Source organism: Condylura cristata, unplaced genomic scaffold, assembly GCF_000260355.1.
Source record: "Condylura cristata isolate star-nosed mole 26May11 unplaced genomic scaffold, ConCri1.0 scaffold00014, whole genome shotgun sequence".
In the NCBI taxonomy this organism is placed as follows: Eukaryota; Metazoa; Chordata; class Mammalia; order Eulipotyphla; family Talpidae; genus Condylura; species Condylura cristata.
In genome coordinates, this window is record NW_004567115.1 from 26,296,173 (window position 1) to 26,316,781 (window position 20,609).

Sequence of the window (20,609 nt, forward strand, 5' to 3'; positions counted from 1 at the left end):
GCTGCGCCACCAGGGAGGGCCTAGTGTGAACTTTTTAGAAGTGGAAAATCTGTAACAGAAACTAAGAGACCAGGCAGGTTGTAAGGTGAGTGAAATGTTCAGGTTTTCTTATCTGGATTCGCCCTGGGTGTCTGTTCTAGGATGCTGGCCTCCCTGGATAAATGGAGCTGGACAGTTAGGCTGACTGTCCTTCATGACTCCGTGGCACCCAGCTCAGCGAGAGCCAACAGGCCCATTGTCAAATAAGGCAATGTGGTGGGGGTGGGGGTGCTCAAAACAGCAGCACCACTGAGCCCAGGAGTCCCCAGCTCAAGGACAGAGGCCAGCAACCTTCCCTTCTACTTCAGGCAGTACATGTGTTCTAACTAAGCTGCATGAGCATTTGCTAACCCATCTCAGGAACTTCAAACTCCACAAGCAGAGACTTCAAGCCCAGTTCATGTGCTGGGTTGTCTGTCACCCAGGAGAAAAGCATCCTCACCCAAGCAAAGCTAAGCAGTGGGGCCCCAGCTCTGTGGCCACACAACCACCTCTGCCCCAGATACCCACAGGCGGGTGAGGTAGCCCCCATGGAAGTACCCTGGTGCTGGGGGAGGAGGGGTTGGGCGTTCGTTTCTTGTACTTTAGTAATTCAAGTGCCAAAGTGTGGCCTGTTCCAGCAGGAGTCTTTCCTGTGTTGCCTTGTGGGCTTGACTTTTTGATTTCTCCTTAAGTCCCATTGGATAAACAAAAGGGTTGTTCCCCCAAACATCCATCAGAGCACAAATGCCAAAAATGAATGTATAGATACTAATTAATCATTTTTCATGGAACTCCAAAAGATCTTACATTTAGGGGCTTTGGCATCTGGGTTCGACTCGCTCACCGTCCCAAGTAGAACGGGCTGTTGGCACCAGAACCTTCTCTAGAAAGCAGGCCTCAGAAACCTGCCTCTCCCCATTGAGGAGGCAGGCTGTGGTCCTCACACACTTACAGACTGTGTGTGCTGCTGTGTGGGCGCAGGCCCAGTGCGGGGAGCACAGGTGACCGAGGATCCATTCCTTCTCTTGAGAGAACATTTGACATTTTGATTTCAAATGTTTCTGTCAAATGTTCCTTCTCATGGTCCCTTCCTACCTGTAATCCTACTATGGTAGAGCTTTCTCGTGTCAGTCCTCGTGGAGGGAAGTTGTGGAATCCTGGCTGTGGGCCTGGGCTCATGCAGCCTTTGAACCTGAGCGGAGGGCAGCGGAGGTGAGGAATAGGAGCAAAGGGAAGACTAGGGGATGGGCCCCTTCCCCATCTATGCACATGTCCACATTGCAAGGATCAAGAAGAGACCCTCTGGCCCTGGGTACATGGTGGGGGCAGGAAGGGTCACAGAAGGAGGGTTGTGAACCTCTGTTTTGTCTGTCCCTCCTTCGGCACTAAGGATCATGTCCTCAAAGAAGCAGGGAAAATTACTTAGCTAAATTTGGATCCACAAAGACCCAATTTCTCCATTTCCAGGGAGTGATAGAGCTCACATAACAGGGAGGCTGGTTGAAGTAGGAGCTAAGCAGACAAAGAGGAGGGATTTGGCTTTCTCCATATTCAGCTTCCATGCTGAGCTCTGGCCATGAAGGGGTGGAGATGGGAGGAAGAGAAAAATGGGAGGATGGGGAGGATGGAATGCTTCAGCTTTGTGCTTCTAAAATTTCAAGCGCAGTTTAGGAAATTACATTGACTTTGGCTTTTTCTTATTTCTCTTTTAAAATCTTTTTCCTGGGGGAAGATGCTTTACAACTTTCCAAAGCAGGACTCTTTCGTAGGCCGTGGTTTCTGCTTTACCTTTTCCCTCCCCCTTCCTGGCCTTCAGAAGCCACGCTGGCTCATAAAATGTCTATAAATAACAAAACACACCAAATGTTTGCTTGCAAAATAACAATCAAGGGGGGAAACTCAGAAAGCGTAAAAGTGCTGAAGCATAATGTTTTTGCAACGCTTGGGAGAACGCCAGGGGAGGAAAAGCCACTCAGGCCCGCACAGGGCCCATCAGATGGCACACTGCCTGCAGCCAGGTTCCTGAGAGCATCACAGCACAAAATAACTGCAGCCCCTGCACCCACAGACGGAGCAGAGTGGAAACAAGTAGTATTTGTCGTGGATTTAGAACAAAATGCCTGGATACATTCAGCTAGTGCAACTCAGTCTATTTTACCAGTGAGATCTTTTCACCTTCATGGAATGACATGAAAATTACAGAACTTTACCTTAAGAGATGATTCTACCTTCATAATATTTTGGGAGTTCACTTCATAATCATAAATTATATCTGTTCTCCACATACTGCTTTGGTTCTCTGCTGGTGAGCTGGCAAGGTTTTTGCTGCGTGGAACTGACATTGAGGCTGTGTGTGAGACCACGTTTAATAAACAGCTAGTGGAAAATCAGAGGCAGGAGGGATGAGGCCCAGTGGAACACCATGGGTGGTACCAGAGGAAGGAAGAGAAAAGGAGAGGGCACTCAGTTAAGAGGGGGGATTTCGGGCCCTCCCTGGTGGCGCAGTGAGTTAAAGCACAGCACTAAGAAGCTAAAGCCACTTCCGCATGAGTTCGATCCCCGCCTGCCCCGGAGGAGATCCACACAGCGAGACAGACCTCTCCTGACCCGCCCGCTGCTCCCCTCAGCAATGTACTTCATCGGTCTGCCTGCTCTCTGGTGAATCCTCTCACTGCCCCTGCACCTTTGGCCTATACCCCAGTTCTGTATGCATAAATAAATCTTTAAAAAAAAAAAAGGTGATTTTGGGTTTCCTGTTGTCTTATTTTAAAATGCTAGTTGCATCCCTAATGAATAGATAAGATGCAGGTATATAAGAAACAATAGTGATTTTGCCATTTGTAGCATCAATTTTTTGGGTTTTGGACTTCAATCACTGGTTTATAATCGATCCTTATGGGGAGAAATTTTGCTGAGAGGTCTAATGTCAGCCACACCAGACACCTCCCAGCAAAGGCAAGTCTGTCCAAGGAAATCACTGAGGAGAGGAAATACCATAGGGCAGAACCAGGAAACCTTGCTGGGTAAGAGCAATGAGAGGGATCTGGTCTCCATCATAGCCTCAGTCACAACATGGTCACCAATATCTGCTCTGAATGCCAGGCATTGTATTCACACAACCTCATTCCACTTTCATAGCAATCCTGTACCAAGTGTTACTAGCTTTACTTATAGATGAGGGGACTGAAGCATCTCACTGGCTGAATAACTTGCTTGAGGCACAGAATAAAAATCATCTCAGTGAGGATCTGGACCTTGGAACCTGGCTGAGCTTGCCAGGTGTTCAGCCCCTGTATTCAAGACAAGGACCCTGGGAAGACATAAAGCCCTCCCCAACAGGTTCTATTTTTAGATTTATAATCTAGTGTTCACCATAAAATAAAGGCTTGTGGAGTCTTTGTGGAAACGACAGCGTCCTGTGCTTTCAGATGACTTCAGGGTCTCCCAGAACTAGAAAGTGATGTGGGGGGGTGGGGAGGGCGGATAACAGACTCTCAGAAGCACGTGTGGGCTTCTCCCAGGAAGGGCTGGCTTCTCTGTGAGGGCTCAGGACAATACAGGAGGGACTCACCTGTGTCAATTTTCCATGAAAAGCCCCTCACTTCCTAGGAGACGTACCTTGGTTGTTGTTTCTAGAATGATTTCTTTGTGCAGCAGTTCAACCACCATCTTCACGTGGCCTTCTTTGGAGGCCAGGTGCAGGCCATTCAGGCCATTCTGTAAAGAGCAGAGAGACTAGGTAAGTGCGGTTGGTGGCGGCATGCAGGTTGCTGTGCAGTGCCTGGAAAAACGCCCCTTCCCGTGAGGACAGGTGCACAGGGCCCGGCAGGAGGAAGCCAGGTTGGGGCAGCCAGCAGGCCTCTGCCTCACAGAGCTTGTCCCATCTGAGCACAGGCTGACAGGCAAGCAGGAAGAAGGAGGAGGAGGCCACAGCTCTCCAGCTAAGAACCAAGCATGGGGAACCAACGTGTGACCTTGAAATTCAGATCTTGTCCAGGCTTTAGGCCCTCATTTAATTAAAATGGTATAGTTTCCATCTCCATTCCACCCCACCCCCAGCCGCCCTGATTAATTTTCACAGCAGTAACCAGCAATGAGGCAGTATTGCTGCATCCTAGATACTTGCAGGAAAATGATACATTTTGAAAAAGTCATAAGAGAAGTAAATACCACCCACCGTCCAGATTATAAACTTTCCTCAACTGAAGAATCACTACTGAGTAGGCCCTCGGCTACCTTGTCATTTCAAATGTGACAAAAGTCTGCCGACAGGTAAGTTCAAAGGTGGGGGTTAGGGGGGAGGACAAACTAATAAGCATTTTTTTCAGGCGCACTCATCAGTTCACAAAGGCAGGGCTCTCTTGAACCAACTAAAATGTCAACAGTCTGGCAAAGCTTCAACTATGCTCTGTAGAAGCCCTGAGTTCAAGTTCTACTCATCACTCGTGTATGTCCTGGTCTTCTGGTCCTCGTACTTAGAGGTCTTCGAACTTTCCAGCAAAACTTGACTTCCAAGAATATTACTGGAAGCCACAAATAATTCTGACACATGACAGAACAAAATTTCAATGTCAGTGGAAAAGAAATTGGCTCCATATAGAAAATTATCTTCATCAGTCAGCAGACTCCATCCCTTGCTTCTTTGCTTTGTTCCTCTCTTCCTCCTTCCCTACCAGTAACTTTCCCCTCCACTCTTACTCTTTCTTCCTGCTCCTGCTTTGGCCAACCAGTGTGCGCCTTTCCCTGGAGCCATTACAGCACTGGCTTGTAAAAGAGACCCTGGCCAACAAGATGGGAGGCTTGGCTACTGATGTGTAAGCTGAGGGGTTCCTGACTATCCTCATCTCTGCACTCCTGACATGGGTTTCTAAATTCCCAGCGCACTTTGGAGATATTTCTGTTAAAACATAATATTCTACTTGGGGTTGATAGCTACATTAACCCATTCACAGACTAGTCATAGTGCTTTGCTAAAACAAGAAGAGAAAAGTAACGAACCCCTTCTGAAATAAAGAGGCAGTCATTACCAAGTGTGGGAAACTCCCCAAAACCAATTGTGACCTTGAAATAGCAGGATAGGTGACTCATGATGGGAGAATGGAGAGTGTATACAACTCTCTTTATGATGGGGCCTTAGAGCCAATATAATGGGGGTCCTGTATGTCAAAGAAAGGGAAGAGTGGGAACTTCACTTTTTATGTAGATCAGACCCTCTGTACCCCCAAACATGCAGAGTTCAGGTGGCCAAATCTTTGCCCTGCCAGGGTGTGTAAAAATATAAGGCCCTTTTCACTCAATATTTTCCCGTGCAAATGCCTAAAATTCACCATTTAGTTTTTTTCCTCCTACAGATTTTGCACACCATTAAATGTCAGGTCCAAGGCCTTGTGCATTATTCACACCCCAGCATGAATTAGTTTATCAGCTAAAAGGGAAGTCAGAGTTTTGATAATAGAGAGAGAATAAAAGTGATTGAAGGCAAGTCAGCAGTCTGTTAGAACAGAAATCTGGAAGGAGGGAAATAGCAGTGAGTGGCAGTAAATCCCCTCAAATCAATTTGCAAAAATACAAATTCACTGAAAAGCAGTTTGTCACTTGATGAGTTCTGGAAGCCTGGGGTCACTTCCTCCTGCTTTGCTATCTCACCTCTATGGGGGGAGAGGGGAGAGCAGGTCTGCATAGAAGTCCCTCTCCAGGCACTGCCATCTGCAATCTCCTCTTCAAACCCAGCAGGTTTGTCTGGGAGGTTCCAGGGCTGCGCACAGCACCCTGGGATGATGTGGGGACTAGGATGTTGTAGCATCAGATTCTGCAGAGGCTGCAGTGGGCTCAGCAGTGGCAGCGGCCAGTGTCCCTGGTGCTGACTGCTGGGGTTTAGTGTTTTCTCCTGCAGCAACCACTTTCCACGAGCATCTTTTGGTTGTGAATGCCTCAAAGCTGCAATGTTTCTAAAAGGATAGCATCTAATGTTTACGGCTAAGGGTCCAGGGTAGCTGTCCCTGTTTTTCAGAGCCAGTGCTAAGATTTCAACACAGAGAGATATTAGATAGACTGCTCAGAGAATGCCAGAGTGAGAAGGGGGTAATAGAAAGACTTGAATCCAAGCAAACCAAGGTTCAGAGCAGTCAAACTGGCTAAGGTCACAGACTTTCTAGGGCATAGTCATGCATGATAGACTTGCATTTCCACAGGAAAAAGGGGCTTAATTTCCACCCCCACCCCTTCAATCAGGAACTAGTACATTGCTGTCTTTGATTTTTTAATGTATAGTGAACATACATTATTTTAATTTCAGATGTACAACATAACTGGTTCAACATTTGTCTATATTGTGAAATGATTATCACTATCAGTCTATCCACCACCTTTCCACAGCAGCTTTTAAAAATTGTAATATCATGTTGACTATAGTCCCCATGCTGTACATCTCCTTAACATATTTATTTTGTTACTTGAACTTTGTACATCTTAATCTTCGCCCATTTCCCCAGTCCCCAAAATTCTACGCCTCTGATATACAACAGCTTGTTTTCTGTCTCTATGACTTCATTCAGGCAGCTAGTTAGGATGATTAGCATGTTTCTGATGGAAGCACATTTTCCCTTTTTGACGACCAGGCAACTCTATAACAATAATCATCCATGTGGCTCTGGCTATGTCCACGAAGCTGATTGCCAGGATTTGATCCACCATCTGAACCCATAGAAAGTTCCTCACCTTCCTTCCCTACCTGCTTCATGCCTCCCTCCTGAAGTTACACTCTTGGTAAAAGGTCATGCTATTCATCATAGTAGGACCATCACAAGAGATCCTATGTGTGGTAGTTTCACTGGACTTCTACTGAAGATCTCTTCTTTTTTATTTTTTTCACTTTATTTTGATGTGTTTGCTTTCAACATAGAAGCCCTAAATTAGCTCCGGTCTTTTACTGTGGTGATCTGAATCCAATACCCTCATCATAGCCACAGAACCAAGTCCCACTTGGCATAACTATTTACAGCTATGTAAAAAGTCCCAGAACAAAATCACACATGCATTACACATGACATACACTGGTGTCAACTGCTGAGTGTTTACTTAATCCAATTCAGGAAACATTTAATTGAGAACCTATTCTCAACTAGCTTGGCATTGTGCTTGAGATGAAAAAAAATAAAAGCCCTCACCCCTGAAGATCTCAATTTAGTAGAGGAAGCAGAAGCTTAAAAATAAACACAAAATCATGAAAAATGCCCCCAAAATGGCATGTGAAAAATGAGAAGTAGCACAGAGAAGAAAGCAGTTGCCCCATCAAAGGAAAGCTCCCCAGAAGCCTTTTCAAGACAGTCTGTACACATCAGGGCTGTAAGTTCATTAACGAAAACAGATGAGAAGCTGTGTCTGACTTTAAATCCTAAACCCAAGAATTAACATTTTAGAAACCATGCTCCCAGCTGCTTTCATCAAGTGCCCTTCTCTGCCTTTCCTGCAGCAGCTGAATTCCAGGAATGCACAAAATCCAGACCCACAACAGAAGTCTCCTCCAGCAACTGGCTTCAGCATGTGGTTGACTGGTTAACAGTTATAATTAATCACTGCAGTGGTGGACATTGCTGAGTGCCTGAAAACAAATTTACTGCAATGTACACTGTAGAACATGTACAATCATTTAGTAAATGCAAAACTTGTTATTTAGGAAATCAGCTCCAATTTTCAAAAGAGAATTTCAAGGGTAAGTACTATAAATACTTTCCCCCTCCCCCCAAGCAGATGTATTTATTGCTCAAATAAGTAGGGGAGAAGAGCACAAGCTTTTTCTAAGGAGAGCGATGAACTATAATCTACCACCCCTCAAAGCTTGCAATCATGCATTTTAGTTAAGTCAAGTTTAAGTTGTTTGCTAAAAGTAGGTAGGCTGCTGAGTCTTGCCTTGCATCATTTCATCTTCACAGCTGTTCCTCTTGACATGGAATAAGAGAGACACTGGGGAGGGAACTAGGGGAAACCAACCATGTCTTCCCCCAAACATAGTACACGTAGAGGATAAGTAATAAGGAGGTGGAGGAATATGAGAACAAGTGCCTCAGTTAATTTAGAGGTCTGAGAGCAAAACAATAGGTACTTGTGGCCATATTTTTGTTAACCATACATCTTTTTCAGAGGAAAACACCAACTTGCTAGATTATTCTTCCTAAAGGCAACTGCTTCTGGGCCTCCAATTACATGTGAGACAAGTTGATATTATCCCACAGTTCTTGGTTGATCTGTTCTGGGTCCCCCCTCCCCTTCTTTCTTCTTTTGTTTCAATTCTGATCATTTCTGTTGCTGTATCTTTAAACTCTTAATTCTATCCTTAGCTGTATCCAGTCTACTGATGAGCCTAGTAAAGAGGTGTTTCTTTGCCAAGAGGGTGGTTTTTATTTCTAGCATTTCATTAGAATCCTTTTTACAATTTGTGTCTCTCTGTTGACATTCCCTGTATGTTTCAGAATGTGGTTCACCTTTCCTATTTGGTCCCTTGACATATTAACCATAATTATTTTTTATTGAATTCTTTTTCTTAAAAGATTTACTTATTATACATTCAAGAACTGAGGTATAGGCCAGAGGGGCAGGGGCAGGGTGTGAGAAGATTCATCTGAGACAGAATGGGGAGAAGAACAAGCAGATTGACTGAAATAGTGTTGAGGGGAGAAGCAGTTGAGACAGGAGAGGTCAGCTGGGCGATGTGGGTCAGTTTCCTGGCCAGGATTGAACTGGTGCTGCAGTGGCTGTGGATAGCTTCACAGTGCTGCACTTTAACCCCTTGCACCACCAGGGAGGCCCCAGTAATAATCATTTTAAAATCCATCTGGTAGTTTTAACACCTGGTGACCTTTGAGTCCAGTTCTATTGATTGCTTTGTCTCTTGACAATGATTTGTATTTTCTTATTGATGTATGTGTTGTATTTTTAATTGAATGACAGAATGTCCCTGTAAGTCATTAACATGGGGCTTGGGAGGGCCAGGTTCTGAGTCAGTCTTGTTCAAAGTTGACCTGGTCTGGATTTTGTTACTTCAGATTTTTCTAGCGCTAGGCAGCTATTGTCTTGAGTTTAGAATAAGAGTTGAGGTATCAGAGTTACTCTGTGTTCTTTATCTCTACTGGGCTTTCAGACATCCCTGCATGCCCAGGCCTCCAATGGGGTCTCTTTCTCCATGTTCTTGTCCTTCCGCAGAAGTAGTATGCTCTCTCTTGCCACAAGATGTTGAGTGGGTTGGAGCATACAAGTTGTCTTTTGTCCTGACCCAGCTTTGGTCTTAGGCAGACTGGGCACCTAGCCCTCAAAAATGGGTTTTAATTAATTAATTAAAACTTTCCTTCCCCTCTTCTCTCTGGCAACAAAGCCTGCCTATCTCAATAGTTGATCTTAGGTACTGAGTTTCTTGCTCCTTCTCCAGCAGTAGAGAACACTGCTTGTTATTTGTGTAGGATCATGGGCCAGTATAGTGACCGCCCCAGAAGTATGCAGTGTTTCCTAGTCTCCTGAAGCAGCACTGAATTTTTGGGAAGGAATATTTCCTCCTTCTTCTCAGGGGTGGGATTAGTTCTGTTTCTGTCCTCCCGTGGAAAACGGATTGTTGCCTGTGGTCTGAAGGTGAGTGGATTGTCTTTGCTTCACATTCAGTAGGAGTCAGGAGAAGGAGGCAAAGCTTCATTCCTTCCTTCCCACTACTCCTGTCCCCACACCTCCTGTACTCCTATGCCACTGAAGGAGTTCTCTCTACTCTTCTGGTTTATCCCAGAATTCCTCATGACCCTCTGTAGGAGGCCTGGGTGTGGAAAAACTCATTGCAGACACGTTGGCCCATGTTGACCTCCAAGACCGTTATGATCTTGACTTCTCTGGCAGACCCCTCTTCCTCCTGTATTCTGCTGAAGCTAAAACTGTCAGCCCTTGAAGGGGCTTATTCCTCTTTGGAATTCAGTTAACTTGGTTACCTTCCTACCGTAACTTTTGACAGGAGCAGGAAAAATCATAATTGTGCATGTTATCTAGCCTTTCTCATTGTCAGGGCCAGAGGAAGGGTGGAGCGGTTCTATGGAGCTTTCTACACTACCTTCCTACAGTAACTTTTGACAGGAGCAGGAAAAATCATAATTGTGCACGTTATCTAGCCTTTCTCATTGTCAGGGCCAAAGGAAGGGTGGAGCGGTTCTATGGAGCTTTCTACACTTTATATACTCCCTGCACTGGGTCTCTGAGACCACCTAGCCACATACTACCTCCTTCCACATAGTCCTTTTATACTAGACAACCGTTTTTAGGTTCATTTTTGGCAATGATATTCATGCCAAACCTACACACCTGGAGTTTCTCAGTTGCCACTGCTCTTTTTCAGGTAAAATGTCAATTTAGAGGATCCTTCTGAAAAGCAATCTGTCCAACGGGAGGGAAAGGAGATCCCAGCCAGGCTGTTTCTTTTAACATTTTTTAAAAGAAGAAGGAAAAAAGTAACATTTAGCCTGAATGATTTAATTTGGAGTATTTTCTTGTACCAACTGTGAGAAATTCCATTGGCAAAATACACAATTCCAGACATTTGTTCTCAGTAAATTATTCCTCTGTTTAGCATCTCTGATTGCCCCAATTACACTAATTGATTTCTAAACGTACAAATACAGTAGACATGTCACAGGAAATTTAACTCTTCTCCTGTCCAGAGTAGAGGACGGCTTCAAACAGGAAGACCATGGTATCTTGGGCTCCTCTCTGTCTTTGACAACTGCAAGAACATCTCACCAGCTGATGCTCATTTTCTCACGAGGACCCACAGGCCCTTCTCCTTTTAAGACCAATGTTTATTTGCCCACAACATGGCAAACCTGTGCCTATTTGGAGCAACGAGACTCAGGTAGTGTCCTGAGGACCTGCAGGCAACCTGCCCCTCCTACCTCACACCCCCTAAATGACTTTTTTCAGGTGCTCTCCCCTTTCTCTGAGTTAAGCAGTGTGCTTCCAGAGGACATGCGCTCATAAGCTAGTATGGTATGACCCTTTTATTCCTAAACTACTGCCATGATTTTGGTTCATCTTACCAGGTGAGTTTACATCTATTCACACCCAGAAGTAATGGAGCATTAGGCAACTGTTGATGGGAAAATAAAGGGCCAAAGTTCTGGGAAGAAGAAGCCAAAAGCACTGGCAGAGAAGTTAAGAATTCTGAGGACTCCCAGAGTGGGCAAAAAGAGAGCGGGGAGAGGAACTGCTAGGTCACTTTGCCTCAGTGCAATACTCCAGTCTACTTGTGTATCCAGTAAAGAACTCAAGGTCCTGCCCCTAAGAAAGACAGTAATGTGCCACATGAAAGGTCATACAGCCAGGCTTCTACCCTTCACAGCCCACTTTCCTACTCAGTCTGAATTCTCCCTAGACCTGTCCAGAGCTGCAACATGTTAGCCTCTCTGTTATAGAACTTTCACTCCCCAAGTAACAACCAGCCTGCATATTTATGGCCTCTAGTTTTTCTCTATCATTGATCCCCACTTGTGGGCCAAGATCGCTGATCTCTATCTGCAGGTCTGCAGCCTGAAGCAGAGCAGGAAATAAGAAGCTAAACAGGGCTTAGGGAGAGAAAAGAAAGGGTTGAAATGGTGCCATTCCTAATCCAAATCCTGAAACTGATGGGAAAGAGAGAGAGAACGAGGGAAGGAGTTAAGACAGAGGCCATGAGAGACCAAAGGCAGAGGAGAGGACGAACAAACAAGGAAGGAAGGTGTGACCATCACCATGGGCTGACTGGATGAGGGAATGAATTAAGTAGATTGCCAAAAAATTACTAGAGTAATATAAAACTTGATTCCCTTTCTCATATTGACTATTGAATTTTCAGCCAAAACAAAAGTGAAGTCAAAAGTGAACGGGAGTTTTCCCTTCTTTCCTGTTCCCTCTCCTCCCCTCCCAGCTCAGAGATGTTGGCATCTGAAGAAGCTGGGCAGCGAAAGGCAATGTTCTTCAGAGGCCTTGGCAGCACTGTGCCTGGTGTCTGAGAATCAGGATGGGCTGCAAGAGTGGTTGGGAGATTGCTACAGGGAGGATGGGACTCGTTGGGTGTCAGGTTTCTCACTGCCTGAAGGAATTTGCAAACATGGAAAGAGAAACAAGTAGAGGGAACCCTGAGGTGATGTTGAATGTCAGTTATTTAAAAATATAGAAAATATTTTATTAAAAAATATAGAAAAAATAACGGAGATGGAGGATCACTCTTTGGAACCAGAGTGGTGGTTGGCAGAGGCAGGATCAGCAGTGTGTACTAAGGCTGGTGGCCAGAAATTTGATGAGGGTAGGATATGAGCACACTATAGGACTATCTCTCCCTCAACAAAATGCTGACTGACTACAAAGAGGAAAAAAAACAATGATTTTACAATAGAAAAACATCAATTTCATGAGGTGATCAAGGTTAAGATCATCAGAGGTGGGAAGAAATCATCAAGTTCTGTGGAATTCCTGCCAAGAAAGCGCTGCCTTAGTCAGGTGGTAAGAAAACACCAGACAGACACTGCTGAGGTTCCAACTGCAGAATAAAAGATTGTCAAAGGCGTGAGAGACGGGCAAAGATTGAGGAAATATTGCAGTTTCAGGGAGACTGATGAGACACTCAGTGTGTGCTTCTGGAGAGACAGCCCTAGCACAGAGGGGCAGGGAGGACAATTCCTCTTTGTTGGGGTAGTTGGCAAAATGTTCACGGCGTCTATGGTTGGTTGTGTTGCCTCAGGGTTGGCTTCCCGACTGGCCCTTCCTTTTGGTCAGTGCACACTGGAACATTTAGGAATGAAGGGAAATTATGACATGCATCATGGAGATATAGTTGGACAGGTAGATTAGGAAAAGCAACTGCAGCAAAATGATAATAGAGAATTTGGGGGAGGGAAATATGGGAATTCCATGCACTGTTTTTGTAGCTCTTTCTATAGTCTTGAGACTACTAAAGTATATTTAAAAAGAAAGAGGAAAGTAGGAAGGAGTGGTGGCGGCATACTGGAAGAGGCTGCTGGGGGACCGATGCAGAGCTGATGGTAGAGAATGGGTGGTCTCTTAGGGCCCCTACAAGTGAGGATTCAGCCAATGTGAAGAGTCGAGCAGACATCCCTCCTGTTTCAAAGGATCTGAGAGGTGCTTTACAGAGTAGGAAGTTGACTCCAGAATAGACAACCTGGAGTGTCATCAAACCATGATGAGAGAGCGGCTATAGAACCATTTGGTGGAGGCCTCCCTGCTAGAGGCAGGCATCTCCTCCAAAGGCCACCCTGTCCACCTTTCTGATCAGATGCCACATGGGTCCCCAGAGATGACTTAGTGGGAAAAGTCTGCTAAACATATATGATCCTGAAATCTCACGAATCAGAAGCCATTTAGAGCTGAAGCAATTGCCATAACCTGTGCCAACTTGTCTCTTGTCTGGGAACAGGAAAGTTAAAATAAAAGCAAAAACAGAGGAAAGTGCAGACTCAAAAAGGTGGTAAAGATGGAAAGGAACAGACCTGCTCCAGGCACTTTCCCTGCCTTGCTTTATTACAATCTAAATTTAGCTTTCCTACCCAGGTAGCTCTTAGGATTCATAGTTTACTAGATATTCATGAGGTGGAAAAACACTCTAATCCTTTTCATTATCTTTATATATAAAAAAAGAACCCCACAATGATTTCAACACTCTAAAAGGAGATGAATCAAGCCTGGATCTCCTTCTCCCTGCTTGTTACAGACGCTGAGCCTCTGCCCTCCTCTCCCAGAGCCCTGCACTGCTCAATGGCAGATCAACTGCAGAGGCTGGAGGGCCCTTGGGGAGAGTGGAGGAGGAAGTGTGAGCTCAAGTTAATGAGAGAATGGGACTCTGAAATCCAGCTCAGCAGCTAAGAATATCTCCTATGGACTAGAAAGAGTTTCTATGTCCGGGAACTTGGCATTCTTTAAAGAAAGAAAAAGAACCAAATCCTCAGAAGGGTGGTGGGTTTAAGTGGAAAGAGCACTGGATGAGGAGCTGAGGCTTCGAAACTCTCCAGATGGTTCATTTGACCTCCTGGGGTTACTATCTCCAGCTTCCTCTTTATTCCACAATTCTGAGAATAAAACAATGGAACAGCTCTCAGAAAACAGGTAGGCAGGTAGAGATGCTTAAAAAAGGCCTTGATTTGGGGGGCTGGAGCAGAGTGGGAGACTTAGGAAGACTTTATTTAGCAGAAATATTTAAACAATATCATGTATTCATTTTGTTATTAACAATCATTAAACAATGAAATTTAAGTACATGTTTGTCAGAAACAACAAATCAGTTTATATCAAATAATTCGCACTCAAAGGTGGACAATCATAGGCAAATTCACACGCCTGCTCTATTTTCCATTCAGAAAGGATAGGATTTGCATGGAGCATTTCTTCCATTAACCAGAGGCAAGTCTTCCCTCAAGGCTGGATCAAATTTCAGTTTTCTTTATGACTTTATCCTCCTCTGTTCATCATCCCAGACCCTTCTGCAAGTCCTCTCAGTGGTATTCCCTGGGCTCTCGATCACCCTATCAAAGCCCCTACTCCATGCAATTCATGTGTCCACTCTTGCCTGTGTCTCTCAAAATAGGCTTCGTGAGGTCCTGTGTTTTCCTCCTTTGTAATCCTGGATCCAAACATAGGACCCTGCATATAGCACATGCTAGTTAGTGTTTGCAGACTCGAATGCACATTCATGCAACCTGACAAACACTGAGCCATCTTTTTTCTTTGATGCTCAAAACCAAGAATATTACTTTTGGTCTTCATAGTATAGATTCATAACAATGAAACCATACAGTGCAGTTTGGAAGGGGGCTTTCCTTATCATGGGTTCAAGATCATTCTGATGACACTCTGCCCCCATTTCTAGATCTTAGTTCCTAGGATCCCAGAGCTGTCCATGTTGTTGCTACAAAGATAGTTACATCTTTATGTAACTAAATTATCAAATTAACTCTTCTCTTATAAAGAAGGGTGGGAAATGAGACCAGTACAGGAAAGGCTGCCCTGAGGAGCCCAGTCTCAAGTTCAACTGCGAGTCTAACCAGTCACACCTGTCAGCCCCTCACCACCTGCCTGGGGAAGGCTTGCAAAAGCAGAGGCACCCTAGAACTGGACGTGTCATCATTAAACACTGTGGGTCACTCTGACTCATGACAAGTAATCATCTTACTTTAAAACTGCGAGTTGGTCATTCTAGCTAGCAAGATAAAAATTGGCTAGCTAATTTCTGGTGACGTACAAAAGCAATTTGCCTCTTTAAAATAATTCAAGGCATGAAGATTTTCAGTTTCTGTCTTTTCACTAATGCCTTTTCTAGACGAAACCAGAACTATATTATCATTTTGGGAATTTTCATGTATCTTGTTAGGAAGGCTTTCTGTGTGAATTTGGAGGGGCCAGGTAGAATCAGGGACCATGCAATTGAGTGCTATTTCTACATATCTCCTAAGAAAAAGATGATAGAGAAAAGTAACAGAATCTATACTGGTCCAGAAATAACCTCCTCAGCCTGCTAAACCTCCCTCCCCACCCTCTTTCTGTTTATTTATTCCAGCCTCACTAAGCTCCTGGCTGCTGTGCCATGTCCTCATCTACACCTGCACCTTCTCACTGCAGCTGCTTTGCCCAATTCGACACCTCGCAAACTCCTATTCTCCCTTCAAAGCCTTTCTCGGACTCATCACTTTAGCCACTTCCCCCAGAATAAAAGTACAGTAGAGCCAAAGGACTTGACTCACTGAGCAGCCAGCTCATGCTACTTGAACAACTATGTTGCATTGTGAAAACTTCCTCTGTGACCAGCACTTAATGACACTGAATTTGTAACCATCTATTTATAAGAAGGATTCCTTTACCATCCTCTGATCTGCTGAGAGCAGACAAAGAATGGATTTAGTCTCTACTAAAGGCTTGGGCCAGCACTGTCTGTGGAAGGCATGAGCGAGCAGAGAAACTTCAGATAGACTTTCCTAAGCCCACTGCACCATATCCAAAGGAGACATTCAGAAGGAGCTTTTGGGTCTCTGGTTCCTGGGCTATAAAGTGAGAGACTTGAACATCTTGATCTCTAAGCTCTAAGATCTTAGAACTTGGAAAAGCTGCAGTCATCACTATCACCAAGGCTCAACAAATCCTGATTTGTTGGAAAGATTACTGTAGTAGAAACTATTGGTACCGGTGCTCCATTTATTTGAAATGCCTTTACCCTTCGAGATATACAGGTTGCCCCAGTGCTGGGATCCCCTGGCAGGTATGTGGGACTCTAGGGCCCACCAACAGGTCAAGCATGGTTCCGTGCTCCATTGGCTGTGTACACATTTTTGATCTTCTGGTGGCCAAGCTTCTGGCTACTGCAGCAGATAATGCCACCTGAACAGGCCAGAGTGGGAACCGCCATCCTGATGCAAAGAAGGACCATGTCACATTGCTCTTAAAAGCAAAAGTACTCAAATGGAGTTTCTACATGGGCCAAGAACCACGTATATCAGTTTTAATCACACAGGGTTATACTAGACTTGTAATAGCCAATCACATTAACTGACTGGATATGTAAGCGCCAGGCAGAATCCTGATAGGGGGCATCAAGCCCAACAAAGTCCCCTTCCCTTGCAGCACCCACACTTTAGTGAAGACAGAGAAGATGTCAGGCAACTACTCTGGAGGGAAATAAACCCAGTTCAGGGCACAGAGAACTCCCTTCTAATTCTGCTTATGTCTGACCTGCAAATGAGCTGACTTTTTGGTATGAAATTTACGCCTGGGGTCTCAACTCTGAACAAGTGAGCCAGTGCGTGTTAGTGTTGTAAAAATAGAACAGAAAAACAAGTAGTGAGACTTTTGCCCCTAGAGTTACTGGTCACAGTTCCCAGTAGAGTTTCTCACAAAACTATTATTTTACTTTTATTTAGCTAACTAGTAAGTTAGCTCATTCCAGAGAGCATGTTATTGCTATGGCCACCATAATAAAATGTTTTGATTTTTGTTTGATATAAGTAATCTAACAATCATTCTGAAAGTGGGACATATGAAGATGACTTGGGGTATTGAATAATCACAAATACAGAACATCTAGTATATGGGCCTAGATTTAGTATATGACTGAGATCTGAGCGAGACATGATGACTTGTAAAGGAGAGATTGCTTCAAGCTCTGGGGATCAGGGATGTCTTCGCAGTAGCTTTTGAGCTGAAACAAACCAATCAGCCCATCAGCATGTGATTGCTGCAGTGACAAGAATGACTTGGCCCAAGACTTAGCCAGGGGCTCCTTGCCCCATGTACCCTTGGCTCTGGGACACCCCACAGCCAGAATGGCAACACACCCAGCTCAGAGAAGTGAGTCCCTGGCTTCCCCACCTCCACTGCTTCCTTATTCAGAGGAGCCACAGGGATCAAACTGGCCCATAGCATCCAGCCTCCTCACCAATCCCCTATTTCTGTCCTGTGCCCCAAGTCTATGCTCCACCCAAGGGGATCAGCTATGTGGTGGGTGTGGCAATCATGCAGATGATGAATTCAAAATCTACAATTCTGGGCCCTCCCTGGTGGCACAGGGGGTTAAAGCACAGCACTGAGAAGCTAAAGCCACTTCCACATGAGTTCGATCCCCACCTGCCCCGAAGGTGACCCACATGGTGCGGCAGACCTCTCCTGACCCGCCCGCTGCTCCCCTCAGCAGTGTACTTCATCATTCTGCCTGTTCTGCTCCCCACTCTGTGTCTGGTGAATCCTCTCACCGCCCCTGCACCTCTGGCCTGTACCCCAGCTCTGTATGCATAAATAAATAAATCTTTTTAAAAAAAAAAGTCTACACATCTGAAGCCTACATGATCTTTTAAACCAATGTTATGTCAGTAAAATTCAAACAAATAAAAAGAATGAGATAACTCATATTGAGCATCTCTGTGTAATGTTTCCAATGGTTTCCTAGTACCCTGGGAGCCAAGTCAGATCCTCACTAAGGCCTGCCAACCCTTCAAGGTTGGGCCATGGCAAGTTCTCCCACCTCTACACTTTCCACTTTTCCATTTGATTGTTCTACTAAAGTCATGTGGTTCTTCTTGTTCCCAAATAAACCAAGCTTACCACTGGCCACAGGACATTTACATGTTCCTCCCTCTTTCAGGATTTCTCATCCCTAGAAACTACTCCATTTTCTTACTTCTTGTGTGTGTCTCCAAAGTTATCTCCTTAGAGAGACTTTCCTTCACTACCCCGCTTACAACTGGCCCCTTCACTTCCCCCTTTTTAGTATTTCTCTTCAGTTGATATTATTAGGTATTTGTTCATTAATAGATACATGTGGAATGACCCCACAAAGACACCAGTGGGATTACATTCAACTTGCCTCTTGTCATTGCTTTCACTAGCCGATGCCAGCAATTTGACTTCCTGGAATGCTGAATAACTGCCAAATATGTATCTTTGGGTTCAGCCTCTTATCTGAGTTCCAAGCTCAAATATCCAATTTCTTACTATCTATCTTCACTTAGATTCCTCAAAGACTCCTTAGCAGGCTCCCTACCCAGTCCTCCTCTTACTCCTCACTCCATTTCCACACCGAGCTGCTGCCAACACTGTCTCAGGTGGTGCCGCCACCTGCTCCCTGCTTAAGCCAGACATTCCAGGGTCATTCCTAAAGTCTCCACCCCCTCCCCCTCCCTCCTCCCAAGTCCTGCCCCAGGTCTGTTCACTTTGTCCCAACTCCACAGCCACAACCCTCATCCAAGCTCCTGACAATCTCTCCTGGGTCACTGCAATGGCGTCCAAAGGACCTCTGAACATTTCCACCTGTCTTCTACAGCATGGCCAGCATGACCCTTCAATACACACCTCTGATCAAGTCATTCTGGCTTGAATCTCTGGTTTGCATCTCTCTTCTCTTAGGATAAAGATCGGATGCTGAGATGTCTCCATTTTGATAGACACTATCTCATTTTCCTAAGTATCCCCCAGTCCTGCTGCTCTGGATTTTATATCCCCTCCCTCAACCTTCTCCTTACTCAGCAACTATAGGGCTAACATGTGACGCAGCAGGTAAACACACATGCACAGACGTGTGTTTACACCTGCATCGACACACACTGCTTGGCCCTGGGGTTCATCATCACGGTTGTGACTGTCTCCCTTGCTGTAAGTTCCTGCAGCGACTTCAGATTTACTTCTGCAGCCTCCTCTGGTTGGTTCCCTCTACACTGCAGCCATGCTGGTCTTCCTTAAACTCTCTGGGCTCACCCCAGCCCAGGGACATCACACGGCTGTTCCCTGCGATTGGAATGTTCTTCCTTCCTTCACCTACTCATCTCCTTAACTCAATTTCTTCTTCCCAGGGAAGCCTTCTCTGATCTCCAACTCCAGGTCAAGTTTCATATATTCTCACATAACCCCATGCCTTTCTTCCAGACTATTTGATTAACAGCTCTCACTACTAGCAGCAGACAACGCAGAGGGGATAAGGATCACGATTATGATTTTTATTTCAAATCATTAATATCCAGCACTCTATGTACACATGGGGAGGCCCATAGATAAAGGCTGCACAATACTTGGATAAATGAGTGAATCGGGCATTCATGTAACAATCTTTGTATATGCACGTGTATGTGTGCATCCTAATGTGTGAATTTGTTCCAGTCTATAAATAAAATAATGATGATGACGATGATAAAAACGAGCAGACATAATCTATGCAATAAGGAAACTGCCCTGAATATTCAGATGTTTCTTATATAAGCCAAGAGTTCCTCTTTTCACACTACTTAGAGTAATTACTTCCTATTATGGCAAGCAGCACATAGTCTTTCCACAAAACATACTATTTGAAAGTGTGTTACTTATATAAGGATCGGCATTTGCTGTATTACTGCTATCACCATCCAGCAGCTCAAAAAATTCCAGCAAAAATGCATTCTCAAGCTATAACCCCAGGACAACAGCCAGTTTTTGTTTTGTCAAAACAACAAATGCCTGTTTGAAAGCAGAGAGCGCTAGTCCCGTTATGATGCCAGCCCAGTGAGAGTTACAAAACAGAAGCACTGTCCTGCAGGATGCACTTGTGAGTTTCATGAGTGCTCAAGTTCTGTTACTGGAGTCTTCCTGGGTCCCCACTCTCCACCAGAGAGCAGAAGCCAGTCGGCCCCGCGAGACCAGCGTGAGGCTCCTGGGATGTGGCATGTCCCCTTCTGCTGCTGGTAGCACAGCCCTGTGCCTATGCCCATCACAGAGCCCGAGACACAGACTGGCAGGGTCCAGGATTTGGAGAGGGAGGTGCAGGAGCCATGGGACTAAGTCAGCAGTGCAAGGGGGCTTTGCACTAGGCTAATGCATCCTTTTCTTCCCCTCTGACATGAATTTCCTTCCTTGCTCTTTGAAAGTCAGGTTGGGCTCCATCAGGACCACAGTGTCCAGCCTGAGGCCGAGACTTCCCTCAGTGGCTAGCAGGGCTAAGAGCGGCAGGCCGTTGGCACCAAGCCACTAGGAAACAGTTCCAATAAAGTGCAAATAATGCTTCAGTGCCTGCTGTTCTCCCAGGAGGTGCTCTGAGGAGAAACAGCAGAGGGATGAGCCATTACATCCCA

The 20,609-nt window shown here is 45.1% G+C and overlaps 1 protein-coding gene across 1 annotated transcript in view; it reads right to left on the reverse strand.

Moving 5' to 3' along the window:
• Window positions 1-20,609, reverse strand: part of ANK1 (ankyrin 1, erythrocytic) — a 213,110-nt gene that overhangs the window by 74,730 nt on the left and 117,771 nt on the right. The window contains exon 3 of the mRNA XM_012724840.1: window positions 3,640-3,738. Within this exon, the coding sequence (XP_012580294.1) occupies window positions 3,640-3,738 (99 nt within the window). The remainder of the gene's footprint in view (window positions 1-3,639; window positions 3,739-20,609) is intronic.